The 19,167-nt window shown below is 39.4% G+C and overlaps 1 protein-coding gene across 2 annotated transcripts in view; it reads left to right on the forward strand.

Moving 5' to 3' along the window:
- The window catches only part of DENND2B (DENN domain containing 2B), a 184,770-nt gene that overhangs the window by 92,356 nt on the left and 73,247 nt on the right, over window positions 1-19,167 (forward strand). For both annotated transcript variants that reach the window (XM_062576287.1, XM_062576288.1), the window contains 2 exons: window positions 14,472-15,689; window positions 18,781-18,917. In XM_062576287.1, coding sequence (XP_062432271.1) covers window positions 14,472-15,689; window positions 18,781-18,917 — 1,355 coding nt within the window. The remainder of the gene's footprint in view (window positions 1-14,471; window positions 15,690-18,780; window positions 18,918-19,167) is intronic.

A 19,167-nucleotide genomic window follows, 5' to 3' on the forward strand; every position in this document is an offset into this window, starting at 1 on the left:
AAGCCCAGAGCAAACGCAGTGCTGCTGGCACGCTTTTGTATGTTGTATTGGCTCTGAGGACTGCTTGTGTTTTCTTAAATGTGTTCTAAGGAACTTATTTCTGGAGTTAGAGACAGCTTGAGTTTCTTTTCCATTGAAAAATAACAGAAGTCTTATAGGTTTGAACTTTTTAAAGAAATCAGCGTTGTGGGCCAAACTCTTTGTGGCTCAGAGAGATGTAACATAGGGTCAGAATCTGGACTTCCAATTTGTTGCTCCAAATATACATTAGCTGAGAGTCCATGGATTACTGCAATGAGTTTGTTAGTTGTAGTCCTAGCGAGCAAGTATTTTCATAGCTGATGAGCTTATAAATGTTACTGATTGTTTTTGCTTGCTGTCTTACACACACATGCTGTTGCTACCTCATTCGTTCCAAATCATTTTCATTTTCTTGATGCTTTGCCTGATGCCATCCATGTATCTTCCTGTAGGCACATATGGTTGGTCTTTGGCTTTGCCCTGAAAGGAAAGGATGAGTGATAGGAGGAGTATGTAGTTGCTTTTAGTTGCTCTAATACACTGTGTATTAGGTAGCCTTGCAGTGGATGCACATCATTTTCATCCTCTGGGTTATAACATATGCAAATTCCTACAAAGAAATGAAAGATAAAGATATATTAGCCAGCTCCTTATAAAACCTAATAGGCCAACAGAAATTGTAAAACTAAATCCACAGTTTTATAAAAAAGCAAGGTCCTGTGAGAAAGAAATATTTATAAAGGATTTATGAATCCCCCAGATATTGTCCTGATTCCAGCTTTAGTCTTGAGATCCCACAGCTCTTGTAGGTGTGGTGGTAAAATGGTCTAGGAGGCTTGTTCCAGCTTGATGAGTAATGTATACTTTTACATTGTCCTTGATTGTAGTGAGGAAAGATATCATGAGTGTCTTTCCCTGACCCAAGTCTGCTACTGTTTACATCTGTGATAAAAATCTCAGTAAAGAGCTGAGAGAAGCCAAGCTCGGATCCTTTGGGAAGTTTCCCTTTCACTCATGTTTTTGCACACTGACGTGCTCAGTGCTCAAGGACTGGGACCAGGGCTTTGTTAGTATCCACTGAACTTGTTCTGCACTGGGGCCAGATGCAGCCTTTGGTTAAGTTAAATTTTGGCTTGACAGGACTATTATATAAATGAGTATGATGGCAATAACCATCACAAATCATAGGCTGGCTGCCTTCTTATTATTATTCTTTTTGTTTATTTACTTGTTTGTGTTTGCCTGTCAAAAGATGGGGAATAAATAGATCAAAGAATTTTTCAAAGTTGCGTTCAACTAAAAAAAAGCCCGACAACTCTGGGCTGGCAGAGGTTTTCATATGACAGTCAGTTATGGCTTTCACCACGTACTTCCGTGTTTTGCTGGCTTGTTGAAACAATGTAAGATGAAGCCCACAATTAACAGTCAGATACAGTAACATAATTTATTTTTCAGTGAATATTTTGCTACTTAGACTGAAACTGTGCTTTTCCAAAGTGTTTGTTTGCTCCATTTCAATGCTGTAAATCATCCTCTACTAACAAGTTTTACATCAGTTTGTATCTTCAGCGGCTTCTCTTTGGTAACTCTTGATTTGTGCTAACATAAATGAGAAGAAAATCAAACACTAATTCATAAGTATTTGAAGAAACTGAATGAGAAAGGGCCATCAGTGAAATTGAAATCAAACTCCCTCCTAAAGTCAATCAAAGTATGACCATTCTTCATGATCTGTACAAGTCTATGCACGCTGCAAAATGTATCAAGGGTCACGTTTATCTGTCGTAGCTGGAATCTGTTTTGCATACCATAAGGTCAGAGCCTCTAAATAACATTACAGTGATAAGAAAGGCCAGGGTGTAATAGCTCAAATCTGCAGAGGCAGAATGTAGTCTCCAAAGAGGGGGCATGTTAGATACTCGTTGACACGTACAGAGTAAACTCTCAATGGTTTTTGATGTTGTTTTACCTGTAGTTAGGTTCTTTTGCTCCTCCCACCATAATCTCAATAAAATGTGGAGTGTATCTGTGTCCATTAGGCAGTGCAGCTGCGGTCTCTTCCGCGTGCCCAGCTGGGTCTAAGAGGGATGTCGGTTCGGCACGTATACATCCTTTTCGGGCATGGTAAGTCATGGCAGGGGTGGCACCTTCTGAAACACTGCCTGAGCCCTTGCTCTGTGTCTGTGCATCTCTCTACTAGCCATGCGGGAGAAGGCAGCCAAGCTCGTTTGCTCTAAACATACGAAGTCTTGCATATTGCTTGCACACCTATTTCTGGTATCTGAGAAGGCAGCAAGAGTTCCTGTGGTCCCTTCCACCTCCCTGGCTTCAGCACCTCCACTAGGCATAGTCCACTTGTCGGCTGCTGCTTCTCTTTTCTACTTTCTCAGGTGCTGAAAAAAATCCTGCTTCTGATGGTGGTGTTCTTTTTTAAAAATAAATGTTTAAGTTTTCTTAGGAAAGTGGTTTTGGCCATTTCAAAGCTTGCAATGACTGTAAATATATGAATAAGAGAGAGAGAGAGAGAGAGAGAGAGAGAGAGAGAGAGAGAGAGAGAGAGAGAGAGAGAGAGAACTGTGTGGACTTAGTCTTGTAACCAAGTGACAGGGAAGTTTGCAAAGGGAGGTAATATCTTTTATTGTGTTACTTGATACGTTTGGAAAAAATGGTGAAAGTTAAAAAAAAAAAAAAAAAAAGTGTTAGAGCAGGAGTGTGTTTCTCTGATCATACCAATGTAAGAGTAATACGGTAAGAAACAAAAAGCTGCTAGGCTGCTTCATCTTTAATTATAATAGAAACAGATGTATAAAAAGTGACATTTTGAGGACAAACAAGCTTCAGCTTTTTTGCTTACACAGGAGAAGTTTGCACAAAGTTGATCTGAGTTGCTTTGGTTGCCTTGAGGAAAGGATGGCACCCAGGCAGTGATCAGATGCGAGACTGAGAGGTCTAAACACTCCTAAGACCAAGTTTGAAATCAGAATTACTCCTTCTTTTCCCCTACCCTCAAAAGCCCAAAGGAAATGTTAACTGTATTCACGATACCTGGATTTCAAGTGCCTGGGGTCAGATAGGCCCCTTTCTGGCGGGGCTCGTGTTGGGGTTGTCTCACATTCAGACGCGTAACGCAACACAGTCCCTGGTGCTGGGAGTTTTTTCTTCCGCACAGTGCAGTAACAGCAGAAGCAGCACAGATATTTTCAGATTTTTTAAATCATTTTGGTGTTACCCTGTTGTGATGTATTTTATTTTCTTGCTGGTCCAAGTGTCTCAGGCCTCAAACTTGTTGGATTGTGATATTAGCTGAAATGAAGACAAATTAAGAAAGGCTGTTTTGTGACAGACAGATGGATAACAGTTTTCAGTTTTATAACCTGCTCTTTGAGGATGCTTTCTCACTGTGTTAAACAAATAATCTAGTTTTTGAAAAAAGGAACACAGAAAAAAGCAAACCTCGCTACAGAAAACCTCGCTGGCCATTTACAGCACTTCAGGTCTCAGATATCTCTAGTACTCTGCTCGTTGGGATAATGAAGTACCTTAACCTATAGATAAAAGAGCCGTTAAAGAGGAATTCAACACCTGCTGACCCATAGGTTGCCTGACATCTACAGCAGTAGAAGCTGAGGACCAGAGCTAGACTGGTGGATCTGGAAGGAAAATGCATCCTTGTGGATACAGGTAGGAAAGGCAAATAGCAGATGTGTTTAATCTGAAAGCAGCTTGTTTTAGTGGATGAGAATTAGAATGATTCTTAAAGATGGCAGATGAAGGCCTAGATTCCCTTTTCTTCTTCTACCTTTGTTACATATTTATTCCTAACTATTTGATGAGATTTTGTGTGGCCTAAAAGTTAATTTATATGCAAAGCAGGGAAAGTTTGGCGGTATTCTGTATTAGTGTAGTGAGGACTCATGATTTTCTGGCTTTCAGTTCAATTGTTCTTCCTTTTGCCTTCAATAAAGTATACTGTGGTCTCATAATATTTCTGACTCATGACAGCAGAAAAGGAATGAACCTATTTTACAACCGCTTTTCCAAACCAGCATTTGGAAAAGAGACTTAGAGGTTCCTGAACCCAGGATTGCATCAGATGAAGAATTAAAAACTAAATGTCACAGTTTATAAAATCATTTTATAACCCATTCCAAACTGTGTACGTATAAGTTTAGAATACTTGTGAAGCTCTGACAGAATTGGTTCCAAAGAGTTTATTATTTTGAGATTTCAGAGAAGATAAGCAATGCTGAAAAATTACTTGTGCTTTGAAAAAGCAAAGCTGAGAGCATCCGTGCACATTGGGATTTTGAATAATCATGTTTAAACATGCTGTTAAAGAGCAAGTTTCAAGGACTAGTGGTTCTTAAATAAATAAATTGGCACTTGTGCATTCTGCTTAATCTAAGAAAATGCTATCATTTGCTGTGTTCCCACCCTCCCTCTAAGGGGGGAAAAAAAAAGATCTTAAGAAAGGCAGGTGAGACTAAATCACTCTGAACAATTTCCAGATCATCATAAAAATTAAGTCAAAGCAGAGACATAACAGTGGAAATTTCTGTTGCATAAATTATCAGTCAGAATATGTCATAGGAAAAGAGTAACTGTGAGGGAGGCTTCCATTTTTCAATTTTGATTCATATTATTTCTTTGAGGAGGAAATGATGTTGGTCCTGTGAAACCACTGCACTGTATTTGAGTAGAAAAGAAGAAATGGCTGACTCTAATATTTCAGTTCCTGCTTTTGATTTTTTCCATGTGCAGTCATTTTTGCTCATCTTTGTGACGCAAGGTACAGTGCAGACTAGTTAATCTTGTGTGCCTGATTCCCTGTGTTTTAGGTAGTTATTTGTGCCTGTACAGAGGGGATGAAAAAGTTTTAAACATGACAATGTTTAAAAACCACGCTGTGTTTGCCTTGTAATAGAGCAGAAGACTGCCATAAATCCAAGCAACAGGGAGTCTAGCCTTCTCAGTCTAGATAATTTCACAGTTTCCTGTTATCTTCACCCTTAGAAGTTTATTGGCAAAGACATGTGCCTAGTACACATTGATTGATCACATTTTATTTTATAGTATCTGTCACTGGCAGATTTTCTTGCTGTTTTTTGGTTTACAAATCCAATCTAATTCAAGTATTTAGGATCTGACTCATCAGCTTTGATTTATTTGCAGGATTTTGTACAATTGTAGAGCATAGTTGCCATTTCACATAGTTTACTTAAGTGGATTGATTCCTGAATTGCACTGGTGTATATCAGACACTTTTTGCTTGTAAGCCATAAAACCACAGTTTAACTGCAGTTAGCTGAGTTCCTATGTACTTCTCTTTATGAACTGATTATCAGGATTAAGAACCCTGGAGAGCTTTTTATTTGTAGAAATTAATCACAGCATCCTCTCACTAATGTGTCCCATGATCATACTCATTAACTTGGTATTTCTTGAGAGCACAGAAACTAGAACTTTTTTAAATGGGACATAGAACTTGAAACGTTTTTATTGTTTGACAGACGTAGTGGCTTATCATTTTGTATCTATTTCTAATGCAGTCTCAATTTTTATTTAAATGGCAAGTATCAAAATGCCCTGAAAAACAAATCAGAAGTACATGCAGAAAAATAGTTATGTTTCTGGTTTTGTTCAATCTTTAAACATTTCATCATATTCATCCACTTTGATTTTAAAGCTTCACTCCTTGTAAGTGCTGGGACTTTTTCATGACTTGCATATGTTCTTGAGAGTGAATCTATTTCAAGTAGTCTTATTATGCAAATTCACTTTTTAGTTTGGAAAATATCTTCTGTTTTCTTCTGTCATGATCTCAGAGTCAACAATAAGGAGAGGAAGTTATTCAGAAAGCAAGTTATTGGGAATCTTGAGCTATATTCCTGGTAAGAGCTTAAAAATAGTAAAGGATCTTACGGCAGAGTGGTGATTATGTTGGCATTTATATCCCTTTTATTTCAGAGCAAGAGGCGATATGGCAAGTTTTACTTCTTGCTTCACTACTAAGTTGAATCAGCTTGAAAACCACCTTACTACTGTACATCCAGCATCAGGTGTAAAAAGTTCTGTCTCCTTTACTCACCATATGCTCTTATTTAGAATTAAGGTAATTAAGTATCATCTGTAGTTATCTCCTATATATAGAGAATTGCAATAGACTGTATGATCTGCTAAAGTCCAGAATATATTGAAGTAGAAGGCCTTACTGCCAAACAAAGTTTGGTCTGGATTCAGTGGTCCAGGAGGTCCCTTTTTGTCTGATCTTATGTTCCTGTAATTCTTTGTTAGAAAGAGTAACAACAACCTTGATTTTAAAGTCCTTTCTACTTCCTGAACAATTAATATAACAAAAGATTCATCTTCTTTAATGCAGTACATAAGGAAGTGGTCCAGGCCTAGATGAACATTTGTACTTGAAAAGAAACTGTTAAAACTCAAGTGTTGTCAGTACATGGATTACTCTTGGGGTATCTCCGATAAGTAGCAAAGCTTTTTCATGCCACACATTTTAGTGATGGTTGTGCATTTGGCTCTTGTGCTAACCACGTAGTAACCTGGCCAGACTAGTCGAGCTTTCTGAGTTTGTGCCTGCTGTTAGTGCTTTGCAGCAAAGGAGGGAACTCACCAGTGAGGGCGTTGGGTAGGGGCAGAGAAGCAAAAGGAAACGGCACGATGTCCCCAGCAAATGATGCTGAATCTTTGCTTCTCTGTCTGATGGGTTTCTCTTGTCACTCATCTCAAAATGCAACCAAAACACTCGCTCTTGTGTTTAACAGCTGAAATTGGATTTCCAGTAGCTCTTTGGAGAAAAATGCAGAGTTCTTTTACAGGTAGAGGAAAGAAGAATCACTGGAAAGCGTCCCTCCACACTGCTCAAACAGTCTCGTTCCTGTCTCGCAGTCTTCTCTGAATTCTCCACTGCATCTTTGTACCTGAAGAGACATAACTCTTATACTGCAGATTGTGGTAGTGCAGTAGTTCTTCCAGTTCTTACTTGTGTAAAAATACTGATTAGTAGTGTGAGCTTTCACAAGCGTGTTTCTGATGGGGAAAGGAGAGTTGTTTTCTGTTTGTCTGTTGGACTGTTTCCTGGAAACCATGCCTTAGAGCAGTGGGAGACTGCACCAGCTACCTGGAGCTGCTGGCGTTGAACCTTTTCAGAGGGGCTTGTTTCGTACAGGTAACAGTAGCAGTGAAATGAAAACAATAGCGGTGATATGGTTCTAACTTGAGTTTTTGTTGTTCTCTATGCGTTTTCTCTTCTCTGCTGACATTGTCAAATTAAGTAGAAGTTTTATGGAAATTAATAACATAGCAAACCATTAAATCCATTCTCAGTAGCAGAACATCAAAATGTGCATAGTAAATTTGGTTCCAGTTAGCAGATTAATTGCATGGTTCACTGTTAATTTGAATTGCTCTGCGAAGGATGGGTTCCCATATCCACCTTCTTGCTGATTGAGAGCCTGTAGGAGCTGGTCCTAAATCAAGGGGCTTCGCTGTGCTGCTGAACTGCTCTGTTACAGTGTGGCTATAAAAGGCTCTGCTTTCACGTGATCACGAGCCAGAGGTAAACCTCTTGCTCAGTTCAAAAAATGTGCATCCTCATTTTTGTTCTTAAATACTGAATTATGGTTAGAGATCTGATCTGATCCATAATATAATCTACTTGTAATCTGAATGCAAAAATGCAAGTGCTGGTTTTTAATTTAGTAAGAAGTTACACTTGCATAGGAGAAAATGCCCTTTTTGCAAATGCAAGAATCTGGTAAATTATGTCTTGTACTTTGAGTTTCTTATTTCATTTACCTTCCAACTGTTTGGAAGCTTACAGAGGTTAAAAATATGGGCGTAGTTAAGCTCATGTGAGCACATACAGCACCTCCTCTGCCCCAGGATTTAATCTCTTTTCAATATTCACTTACAAAAAGAACTGCAATTTTTCATCCTGAAATCTGAACATGTCCATTTTGTTTGCTTAGTAACCAGACAGCCTAACAAAGTGCCAGAAAGGTGTGAGCTTTCCTGTTCTTTCCAATGAAGTGTTAACACTGGATATCTGAATTAGTGTTTCAAATGATCATTTTTATGCAGTCTGTTGCTTAGGAGAGGTTCCTTAGTTAAAATAAATAAATAAAAAAAAAAGAACTGGTTATTAATTATAAGTATTATGAATTTATAGTGTCATATGAACTGATTTAAAATTGATAACTTAGGATTTCTTAACATTTTATCTTACAAATTTCCAGAGGATATTGTAGAGTTTGGTCTGCGGAATTAGTGTGGCTTTAGTGATCTTATTGGAACTCTCTTGATTTACATCATCCTAGGATTCAACTGAAGATGGATATTATAAGCAGTTTAATGAATGAAAATGCATATCTTCAAATCTTTCCTGAGAAATATTCTTTATTCTCAATTACTGGGAAAACCGAATGTTTGTTTTTGTTCAGTGAATTTTGTAGCTCATGACAGGAGAAATTTCTATAGCTTTTTTTTCAGATCTCTGTAAATGCTGGATAGAGTAATGATAAATCTTTAGTTTTCTGAGTACGCTAACTTATTTAGGCCACAGCCCACTCTGATTTTATTGATGTTATTCTGAAGCAGGTTAGGTTGTCTTGATAAAATGGCACAATGCTCTGAGAAAAATCAGGGATAAGCGTAAAACTAAATCAAATACTAAGAAATCCCTATTTTCCTAGCAAACAAAGCAAAAATCCTATGGAATGAAAACAGCACTGTGTGACTTCATGTGAGCTCACCAAACATCAGTGTTACAGTGAAAAGACAGGATCATGTCAACAGGAGCCTGGAAAGACCCAGTACCTTTTTGTCATCTTGTTCTTTTTTTTTTTTTCCTTTTTTTTTTTTTTTTTTGGAAAAATTGAAATGGGAAATTCCCATTACAAAACTGAAAGAACGCTGAGCGACTTCTGCCAACTTGTCTTTCTTCAGCACAAGATGCTCTGTGGAGTCATTTCTGATGCTTGAGGCAAGCTAGAGCGATGCTGTGGAGTCTGTAGTGCCTAGCGCCAAGGTGGGAGCTAGGAGGAGCGTTACTCTTCTGTCCAAAGCAAGTCACTTGACCAGCCTCCAGTCAAATTTAATCCGCAGTCTGAAATACAGCTTAATATTGATTCATTCATGTTTATGAAACACTGGTGGGCTGTAGATGCAAGCTTTTCAATAAATGCAAGTTCTTATTATCCACCTTAACCTGACATACAGAAGAAGAATAAAGCCAGTTGTTTGGCCACCATTCTGGCTCCCTCTTGTTGTTGAAAGATATCTAACAAATTTGCAGCAGTTGTAAAGCCGCTGCTCAGTCTGTGACTCATTTCTTCTCCATTCTGGAGGTGATATTTGGCAGTGGAAGCATACAGGAGTTGTACACCAGGTACAGCTCAGTTTTGATACTCATTTTGTATTGCCTACTTTCAAAGCCTTCTCCAAGGATTAAATACTGCCTCCTCTCCACACAGCCAGGTCTGGGGAGCCAGAGACTTTTAGTGCAGGGCAGCCTTGCTGTGGGCTCACAAAGGTGTCAGGAATTCAGTTTTCTTGTCTTCTGCTTTGTAAGGAGTAAGGTGCAAATTATCTCAAGGCAGTGTGGCAAGTGATCCCGTTCTCTTTTTGCTGTAAACGAGATGCATCTCCACTGTTACCCATGGATGTTCATTTGGTACAGGTAAAAGTAGATGGCTATTGATGCTGAGCTTTGTGATGATACTAGGCTTTGATGATGTGAATACATACACTAGTCCATGGAAGCCATATCTTTATTTGAGAGGTGGTCTGGAAAATTATACTTTTTGTAAATCAAAAGTTTTTTCAGTTTTGATGAGAAAAAGAGGAACTGGAGAGGAAAGAATGAATCGGACTTTAAAACTCAGTGATATTTCCAAGTCCTACAAGTAGTCACTAGAATTACCATTTTTTTTCTTATTATGGGTGCTTCTGGTGATTTCTCAGGGAGCAACTCACAGCAGTAAAGCTAAGCACAGTCTAGAGGATTGGAAACAACCTCTCAGAGTGAGTCTGCGCCCCTTACTGTGCAGCTGCGAACCCCGGCAGGAAGGCAGGCAGGCAGTCGCAGGGTCTGTGACCTGCTTGTGAGCCCTTCTGGGAGCTGCGTGATTTCTGGGCCGCTCCCACAGTATGGGGCTGTGCTGAAACTGTAGCATGCTCTGCCTGCTTAGTGGCTGGAGAGCCTGAGCCTGAGCACTGGAACAATATCCTCATCAAATAGGGAATCAGAGCAACTTGTTCCAATTTGTTTTGTGAAATACTGCTAATCTCAAAGTAATGTCACTGACTAGAACGAAGATTTTCTTCAAGTGTTCTTGTTAAGAAGTCTAAATTTGGTTCCTTAATTTTGTTTATGCTGTGTATACTTAATAGTTTTGAGGTATATGTAATGATATGCTTTGCAAGGTGCTGCATGTATCATTCTGTATATAGAAACTTCAATAAAAACATTTTGCTTTACAAAAAGTTTGAAAGCTATTTCATTATGTTGTCTGTCCAATAATACTAGTCTTAAAGATTGCAGGACTATTGTGCCTTCAAGAGAATATTCTTCTAATGGAGGTGGATTTCTTGGGGAAGAACCCATCTTATCAATTGTTCAGCTTTTGAACTATTTTTTAATTCTCACCACTGCCCATTTTAGAATGTGTGCCTGAAGCTATACACACACAGTTTTGCCTCTCTGGCTTGCTGAACTGCTCCTATGGCTTCTGACTGGACTACTTAAGATTACAGTATGACTCAGTGTAAGGCAGAATCTTTCTGAACAACAGTATCACAAGTACTTCACAGCGTACGCCTCGAAAGGGCCTTTTGTTCTACAGGCCCAGTCTTGTACAGGGGAAGTGAGTGGCAGTTCTGTAATTGAGTTCAGGAGGTTCAAGATCTAGCCATAAATGCAGTTAGCTTACCAGGAACCTGGGATTTAAAAAAATGGCTCATACTATTAAGGAGACACGTTGTGCATCCTCTGCAAGTTATGCACATCATGCTTTCCCTTCTTTCCGCCTCCCCTGATGAGTCAACAAACCTTTTCCTGATACTGAAAACAACTGAAAAGAAGTTCTTTAGAGTATAAACTGATGAGGGACTATTTCTATCAGGAACATAAATATTTTGAATGAAAACTGCAGTGGTGTTCCATCAGAAACAATATTGAATCAGCAGCTGCAACAAGGGGTTAGCATTCCACCAGTTCTCAGAGGATTAGCCAGTCTTTTCCAGGGCACTATGTGCAGTCTAACTGAACATTTGCTATTGCAGGAGATCCAGACAGTCTGTGCAAGATGCTTGTGAGTGTTCTTCCTGATTTTTTAAATTGCCTTTTTAATTAAAATTTTGTGCTAGAGAAACAAAAGTGCAACAGTCAAAATAACAAACTCTGCAACACCTGAATACAAACAAGACATGGTAGAATTTATAAAGAGTAGTAGCAGGCAGATTGATGCAGTCTGCGTTAATCCTGCAGAGAAGGTAGCCTGGTGAGTCAAATGTAAGCTGAGCCTAGAAGTGTCGATCCAATAATTGTGAGCTATGCCTTATTTACCTTATTCTAAAACAGGGCGGAAATAATTTGTCTTCTTCACAAGACTGTTCACTTACGTAGTGAAGTGATTAATGTGTTATGTTTAAATAGACTATATTGGAGTAGTTAATAAACTATACCTTAGAAAAAAGGGTTTTCTCTCTTTGGAGAATCTACATGTTCTTAGGTTCAAGTATTTTTTCCACTTGATTGTAGGTTCTTTGTAGCAATTGTCACATACATATTTCTGTGATACCCAGCAGATTGGGCTCCTAGTCTGATTGACATCTATGGCCACAATATAAGGCAGAAATGTTATTAATAATGATGGGAAGATGACTTTGCACATCATATAGTAAGTGGAGTGGAGACAATCACAACTTTCCAGATGAAGTAAAGTGAAAGAAATGCTTACAGTTCTTTCTGCTATATAGTGAGTCAAAAGCAGAGAGGATTGTCAGCAGGATCTTGTACATCTGCTGTCCCGTTACTAACTAGACTCCCATCATCTTGTAATTTGTTCTTGATATTGTCAGTATAAATTATCATTTGGGATCTAACACATTCTTTTAATTGAAAATGGCTTCATTAATTTGGATGTCAGTTTTCCCATGCTGGAGAGGGAAGAAAAAATGTTTTAATGTGTGCTCCATATGCTGAAGAATTCCACATGGCCTCTTTGCAGGGCCTGTCTCTACCTTTTCGCTGAGTCCTAACAGTGCATTTAGCTAACAAGCAACTTCAAAGACAGCATTGTTGTCTTCATATGTAAAATAGATTTCAATCGAACTACATTTGCTTCATTCAGAGAAAAGTTAGTGTAGTTCTAGAGCAGGCCTAAATAACATACAGAAATTTTGAGAATGCGATCCCAAGTCTAAGCTAGCACAGTGAGTGTTAGGGATAGCATAAATTTGGGGACTTTGTGGTATTAAACTGAAGAGATCAAGAAAGGGCAGAAGGTAATAATGAAGAATCAGGGGCAAGCACCCCTCCAAGTCTGTGGAGACTTGCATCTTTAAAGTGCATCTTCAGGAGCTGCTGAGGTAGGTGGGCCAAGGTCCTTCTAGATAATTCACTAACTTCATGCTGAGGCAACTAGCCAAAAGTATTCCTCACCTCTTACCTGTTTTTGATCTTTTGCAATCTCCTGTTGAAGACACCTGGCTAAAACTGTGTAGAACAGCAAGGAATTTAGCTTCTAGGACTTGAGATGAATTGGATGTATTTTGGCTTATGTCCTCAGTGCTGAAATGAAGACAAATTTTCACTGAGCTCTAAGTAGCTGTTGGTGAACTGTTTGCCATTGTCTTTGACAATCTCTTTTTCCTGTGGACACATTTACTTACCAAAATGATGAAGAAACAGAACTCATCAAGAAGCGCAACTTTTATGCAGGAGAGTCTTGATTTATCACAGGACTATGAAAAAGAAATAAGTTTACTTTTGTGATAATTTGATTTTTGTTCTTTTATGATCAGAACTTTTTCATAAAACTTCTGAGATTTGCTTGCAAAGCATCAGCTTTAGCAAACTTGGATGAAATCTAATAATTTGTCTTGGGGATGTGTTTGAAAAGAAAGAAAAATGTCCTGTCTCAAAGTAAGTTTTGCAGAAATTCCTTCAGCACTTTGGACCTTCACATCACTGCATAGAACTCAGCCCCTGTGTTTTTAAGGCTTGGCTGGTAGATTGGGGTGAAAGCTGCAGAGGAGTTCAGAATCTCTTCTGCTTTTACTATAACTGAGATATATGCTTCCAGGATTTCTTCTGGTTAAGTAGTTCTTCTATTTGGATTTTATGATTATAGGACAGTTTAAAAACAAACAAACAAACAAAAAATTCAGCTGGTTGTTCATGTGCCTTATAGAGCACAAACTTAATGGCATATACAAGGCATTATTTTTGATTTTTCCTCTTCTTTTCTTCCTATATGAAACAGAAGGGTTTCTAGGGCAAAATGTCAAAGGAGTCATTAGTATTTCTGCTATGTTCCATACGTCTGTATTGTGGCAGAACAGTAAAAACCTTCTTTTTGACATGGTTTTGGCTTAATTTTCTTACAGCTGGCTCATCACTGATTAATGTATTGCTGAATTTCCTTTTCTCTTTTTGTTTTTAAAGTCTTTGTAACAATGTACAAAACCCCAGGAACAGTGCTAGTTTTGCAAGCCATAGCAAAAATGTATTCTAAGGGTTTTTTTTCAAGGTGACGTTGAGATCTTTCTGTATAGTTTATGTTCTTGAATGTGTACTGTGAGAAGATTAACATATTTTTTCAGCCTATAATATTCTTTTGAAAAGAATATCTCCTTGATAAGGAGAATGTAATCTGTTGGCCACAACATCAGACCAAAGACAAAACAGGTCCTCCTTTTCCCTTTTTTGAAATTTACTGTATACATCAGGGATTTTAAATGCTGTGGCTAAAATACCACAGCTGCTGGCTGTGGGGATACTTTAATTTAGATTTTATGAATTAAAAAGATGCATCTTTTTAAATTGGTTTGCTCAGTGCAACCGATGAATAAATTGTCTTCCTTGCTGGTCAGCCTTTCCAATTTTTGCTTCAGTAGGAATCTTCTCCCTGAAAATGCCCTTTTACTGCAGATGAAATCCTTAACCTTGGAGTCCAGGGAGTTATTCTGGTATGTGTGGTAGATGAAAAAGAGGTAAAAAGAGATGAGAAAACTGGCTTTCTGAGTGCTGAATGCTTTGCTCATCTTTGGTTAATTGCTGGTCCCCCAACTTTGTGGCTGAATGGTGTTTGGTGACTCCTTGGTGATGCCTTGGAATAATTGTGTGATGTGCAGTCATCCTCTACTTCACCTGCAGTCAGAACAAATGTGGCCCAAGGACTTGATTTTTTATTTCTTTCTGCTTCTAGGTGTCAGTCAGTCTCTCCACCACCTCTTTTGTCCCCGCCAAGAAGCCCAGCCTACCCCCTCAGTGACAGCGAGGACTCTTGCCGCTCTTCTCGGCTCACCAAGGTCTCCAACTCCAGACTGCACCTCAAGGACTGGAGCAGCCGAGCATCTACTTTGCGAAGCACCTCCACAAGCCCCTCGGACACTGACTCTCCAAGCCACCCTCTCAAAGCCATCAGTGTGGGCGCTTTGGATAAAAGGCTGTCTGTGTTCAAGGCAGAGGACCACAAGCAGAGCCCTAAGGAGGCTCAGCATGGGGACGCGATAGGGAGCCATCCACTGGCCCGGAGCACCCTCTCCTTGGGCACTGCTGCAAACTTGAGGAACATCTCCCTCAGTCGGGCGAGCATCCGCTCGCAGGTGCTGGACATCAGGCAGAAGATCACAGAATGGGAGTGCCGCCGGGAGCCTTCTCCCAGGATGAGCACCTGTGTGGACAAGAGGGATGCTGGGGAGAGGTCGGGCAGCGAGAGCTGCCCTAGTGTGCTGACCTCTCCATGCAGTGAGAAGACATTTGATTTCAAAGGGTTTAGAAGAATGAGCCGAACATTTTCTGAGTGTTCTTACCCAGAAACAGAGGAGGAGGAACTGCTGGACAGAGATTCCTGCCATCGGTTAGAAAAGAGACCAGGCAGGAGTGAGCCTCCTTCTGCAACTTTCCTCAAAGGCCACATGAGGAAAGAGTCCTCTGCTGTGCTCAACAGAATACAGAAGATTGAGCAGGCTCTAAAAGAACAACCTGGCAGAGGCCTTCCCCAGTTACCCAGTAGTTGTTACAGTGTTGACAAGGGGAGGAAAAAGTCTCTAACTCTGAGTACTGTTGAGGGACTGAGTGAAAACCTAAGTGATAGCAAAGGAGGGAGTGTTATTTTGGGGAGTGATCCAGGAACACCTACTGAGGCTGAAAAAAACAGTAAGACGAAACAAGGGGTTACTGCAGACTTGGCTGGCCCTAAACTGCCCCTTGAAAGCCCCGCTAACACAGCGGTGAATCCTGTCCCCAAGCCCAAACGCACCTTTGAGTATGAAGCTGATAAAAATCACAAAAGTAAAGCGAGCAATGGCCTACCTCTGTCTCCTACGCCTGCTGCTCCTCCTCCCCTCCCGTCCACCCCTGCCCCCCCTGTGACCAGAAGGCAGAAGAAAGAGTCACGCTTTCACAGAAAATCCCAGAATAGGTAAAATCCAAGGAAATGTTTTGTGCTTGATTTTAGAATGGATGAATACAATGTCTTTTTTTTAATAGCAAAAACTAAAATTTTCCCTCTAATGTGATGCTTTTGACCTGAGAAATGCTAGGAATGTGAGATGAGTATTTTTTCCACTGGTCTGCACTGGTGGGATGCACTGGTGCAATACTTTTGCATGGCTACAGTTTTGGAGCTCTCCAACCTGCTTAACTTAATCCCTGGAAAAGACTTTAGACCATGTGTGCTAAAGGCTATCTCACTCCCTTTGGCACAAATACCCTTATTTGAAATATTTAATGGAGTGTAATTTCATTATTCTTTTATAGCAGGACTATAGCTGATCTGTCAAAGTCTCATCTGCCTGTTTACTACGGAACATGTTGTCAGAGGGTTTGTGTTTCCAAAGCTTGCTAACACAGTGGTTGTGTCAGTTTTATGGGACACTGGTGATTTTATTTAATTAAGAGCTTAGAAGTGTTGTCGTAAGTGACTATTAGTAGCTCTAGAGGATTAATGTTGAGAAAACCATGCTTTATCACAGAAGAGTCTTTATAATTTTTCTGAGCTACTGATGAGTAGAATATATGGCTACTTTTGCACAGCAGTCTATGGAGTTTGCATTGTTTTAAGTGCAAGATTCCCATTGACTTTGTGAAAGTGGTAAAGCTCATTCTACTCATTGTTTGGAAAATTTTAGGGATAGTTGTTGATAAACATTCAAAGTACTACATTTTTAACATGTTCAGCTCTCTATGTATGTGTAGAACACGCACTCAATATTTTAGCAAGGAGCTGTGCAACTAACTGCTAAACAACATCTTGAATGCATGCTGTGAATTCAGTATCTCATGCTGAATGTTGACTCAATTATAAGTTTATATCAGCACAACCTGACCTGAAGTATATTGGAACAGGAAAAGAAGAAGAGGAGCCTTCAGATTCTTTTCTTTACTTTAAAGAAGCACCTACTTCTGAAATGGATCAAATGGCTCTACTGATGTGTGGTATTTCTCTGAGAAAGAAGGGGGAAAATGTAAAAAGTCAAGCTCTTAATTAGCAGTGCTCATCTTTGAATTCGGGCAATAGTGTCAGGAAGAGGAAACAAATCTAGATCTTGATAAAATTTGTGAAATAAAGCTAACCTCATTTTGTTCAGCGTAGCATTTGTCATGTATAGAAGACAAGAAGTAATTTTTAAATATTTGGATATAAATGGCAGTCTTTATTGGATAATTGAGGGGCAAGTGGGAAAATGATCGTTGTAAAATGGTAAAGGGGTCTGTGTGATGGGTGGAGGAGGTGAATGAATAACAGAAGATATTGTTTGTCACAGAATTACCTTGTGACCTACAACTGAGTAATCAAAATCAGTCCCTGAGTACATACTCAAGTGAAATTTGAGACCATAATCTAGTCTAAGTCATCTAGGAACCACAGTATTTTGTTAAATTTTTTTTTGAAACCTCAGTCTCTAAACTGTACTTTTTTGAGAAGAGATGTAATTCATGCTTGTACCTGCTGTTGTGCAAGTTCAGTCTCTTGCACAACAGTAACAAGTCACAGGTGGGTTAGATGACAAACTCTTGTGAGCAGCACAGTGCAGCAGTGCATAGTGAGTGCAACCTCAGTCCTGGCTGGGGCTAGTAGGTGTGAACCCAAAATAAAAGCAGTATTTATCACTTTCAATTATGATTAGTGAATTGTATGATGTAGGATTTGCAGCACTACTTTGAGTATTTCATGATTCTTGCAAATCAGTCCGACATTTTGCAGGATAGGTTTCTGTTTACTTGTAGCAACTTTACTCCAGTGTAGTTTAGTGTTCTTCTCTGCAGTTATCTCTGATTAACAATGATGTAAGTATAAATCAATCCCCCAAAAATCACAGCTTGCAGGCTGACTCCCAGGCTGGGTGGAAATTCACTATAAAATCTTAACTTCATTGTCTTTCTTCTTGTACTTCCTTTATTTAAAGTAAGGATAACTCCAACATTTACAAAGAATTTGAAACCATACAAGTCATCTAAATACCACAACATTTTGTTGCAATTGGTTATTGAAATCTCAGTTTCTAAGCTGTTCTCGTTCTGAGAATAGATGTAATTGATGCTTGTAGCTGTGTATTGCAGGTGAGTATACACGTGGCTTTACACTCACTGGAATGTCATGAGAATATCTGAAGATATTTATTGTTCAAATATTTTGTTCTAAAACTGTTCTTCTTTCTGCTGTTCAGTTTAATATTATGATAAAATGGAGAAAATCTTTCATATTTGTCTGCTAGCATAGATACAGGCTATATCCAGGTGAGCTAGTGCCCACTGTAGCTTCCACACTGCAAAACGATGTGAGCTGAGTGTTCTCTAGTGGCTGGAGATCTTCTGGCACAGATGCAGAACAGGAGAGAAGAGTTAGAGGGTAGTCTTGAGCAGGAGGGGCCAATATTCCCTCTCAGCAGTAAGACGTCTAATCTGACTGCCCCTCACTTTCTTGCCAGGCAGCCTGAACTACCAGGCAGCTGCCAGTGTTTGATGCAGGATGTGCAGGGGAAATAGGTGATTCCTCCACATGTGAGGCATTTGTACACTGAACTTTATGCAGGGACATAGCTGAAGATTCAAGACCTGAGAGAGTTTTCCAACAAAGTCCTAAGTCTCCTAGAGCAACTGGAGGAAGAATACTTTCCAGAGAAATGTCTTTTCTTTGAAGAGAGAAGGCCACATGTTTGCAGGGCCCCTGGCAAGAACAAAGCAGTTTCTAATCCCTGCTAACTTGCTCTATAACTTTTTTTGGGGGAAAAAAAGTGCATACTTTTTCTGTATTTTCTCCCTTCCTATGTAATGAGGATAACATTACCTTCTAACCTTGTAAGAATGTCAAACAAGCTTGTTATACTGAAGACTGCTGTAAGCACAGGACATGAGGCTCCTCTACAAGTTAATCCGTAGTGCATGAGTTTGGGGTTTGTTTTTTTTTAATCATTTTATCCACATTGCTTAGCAAACACATGCTCAGCTAAGTATTTGGGTTATTTTATGTTTTAATTACTAATTACTTTACTTGTTGTTTTACACTTTAGAAAATCCTTTGAGTTTGAGGATGCTTCAAGTCTGCAATCCTTGTACCCTCCCTCCCCAACTGAAAATGGAACTGAGAGCCAGCATAAATTTGGATCTAAGAGCACTTTAGAAGAAAATGCCTATGAAGACATTGTAGGTAAGGAGCTGTTGCAGCACATGGACTCACAGTGGGATGTTGAGTAGTTGTGGTCAGAAAGTGCACTGGTGAATACATCCTGTGCAAGAATATTCAACTACTGTCAGTTAAGAGGGTTTTAAATAGAGGGTAAATGGGCTTGATGCATCAGAGCAAACATAACTCATAGTCTGCAGCAGGAGGTTTTGATTGCTTCAAACCTCATTGAGTGGTATTGGAAACAAACTGGTCAACTTTTTGTCATGCTTTT

The sequence above is a fragment of the Rhea pennata genome, chromosome 5 (assembly GCF_028389875.1).
Source record: "Rhea pennata isolate bPtePen1 chromosome 5, bPtePen1.pri, whole genome shotgun sequence".
NCBI lineage: Eukaryota > Metazoa > Chordata > Aves > Rheiformes > Rheidae > Rhea > Rhea pennata.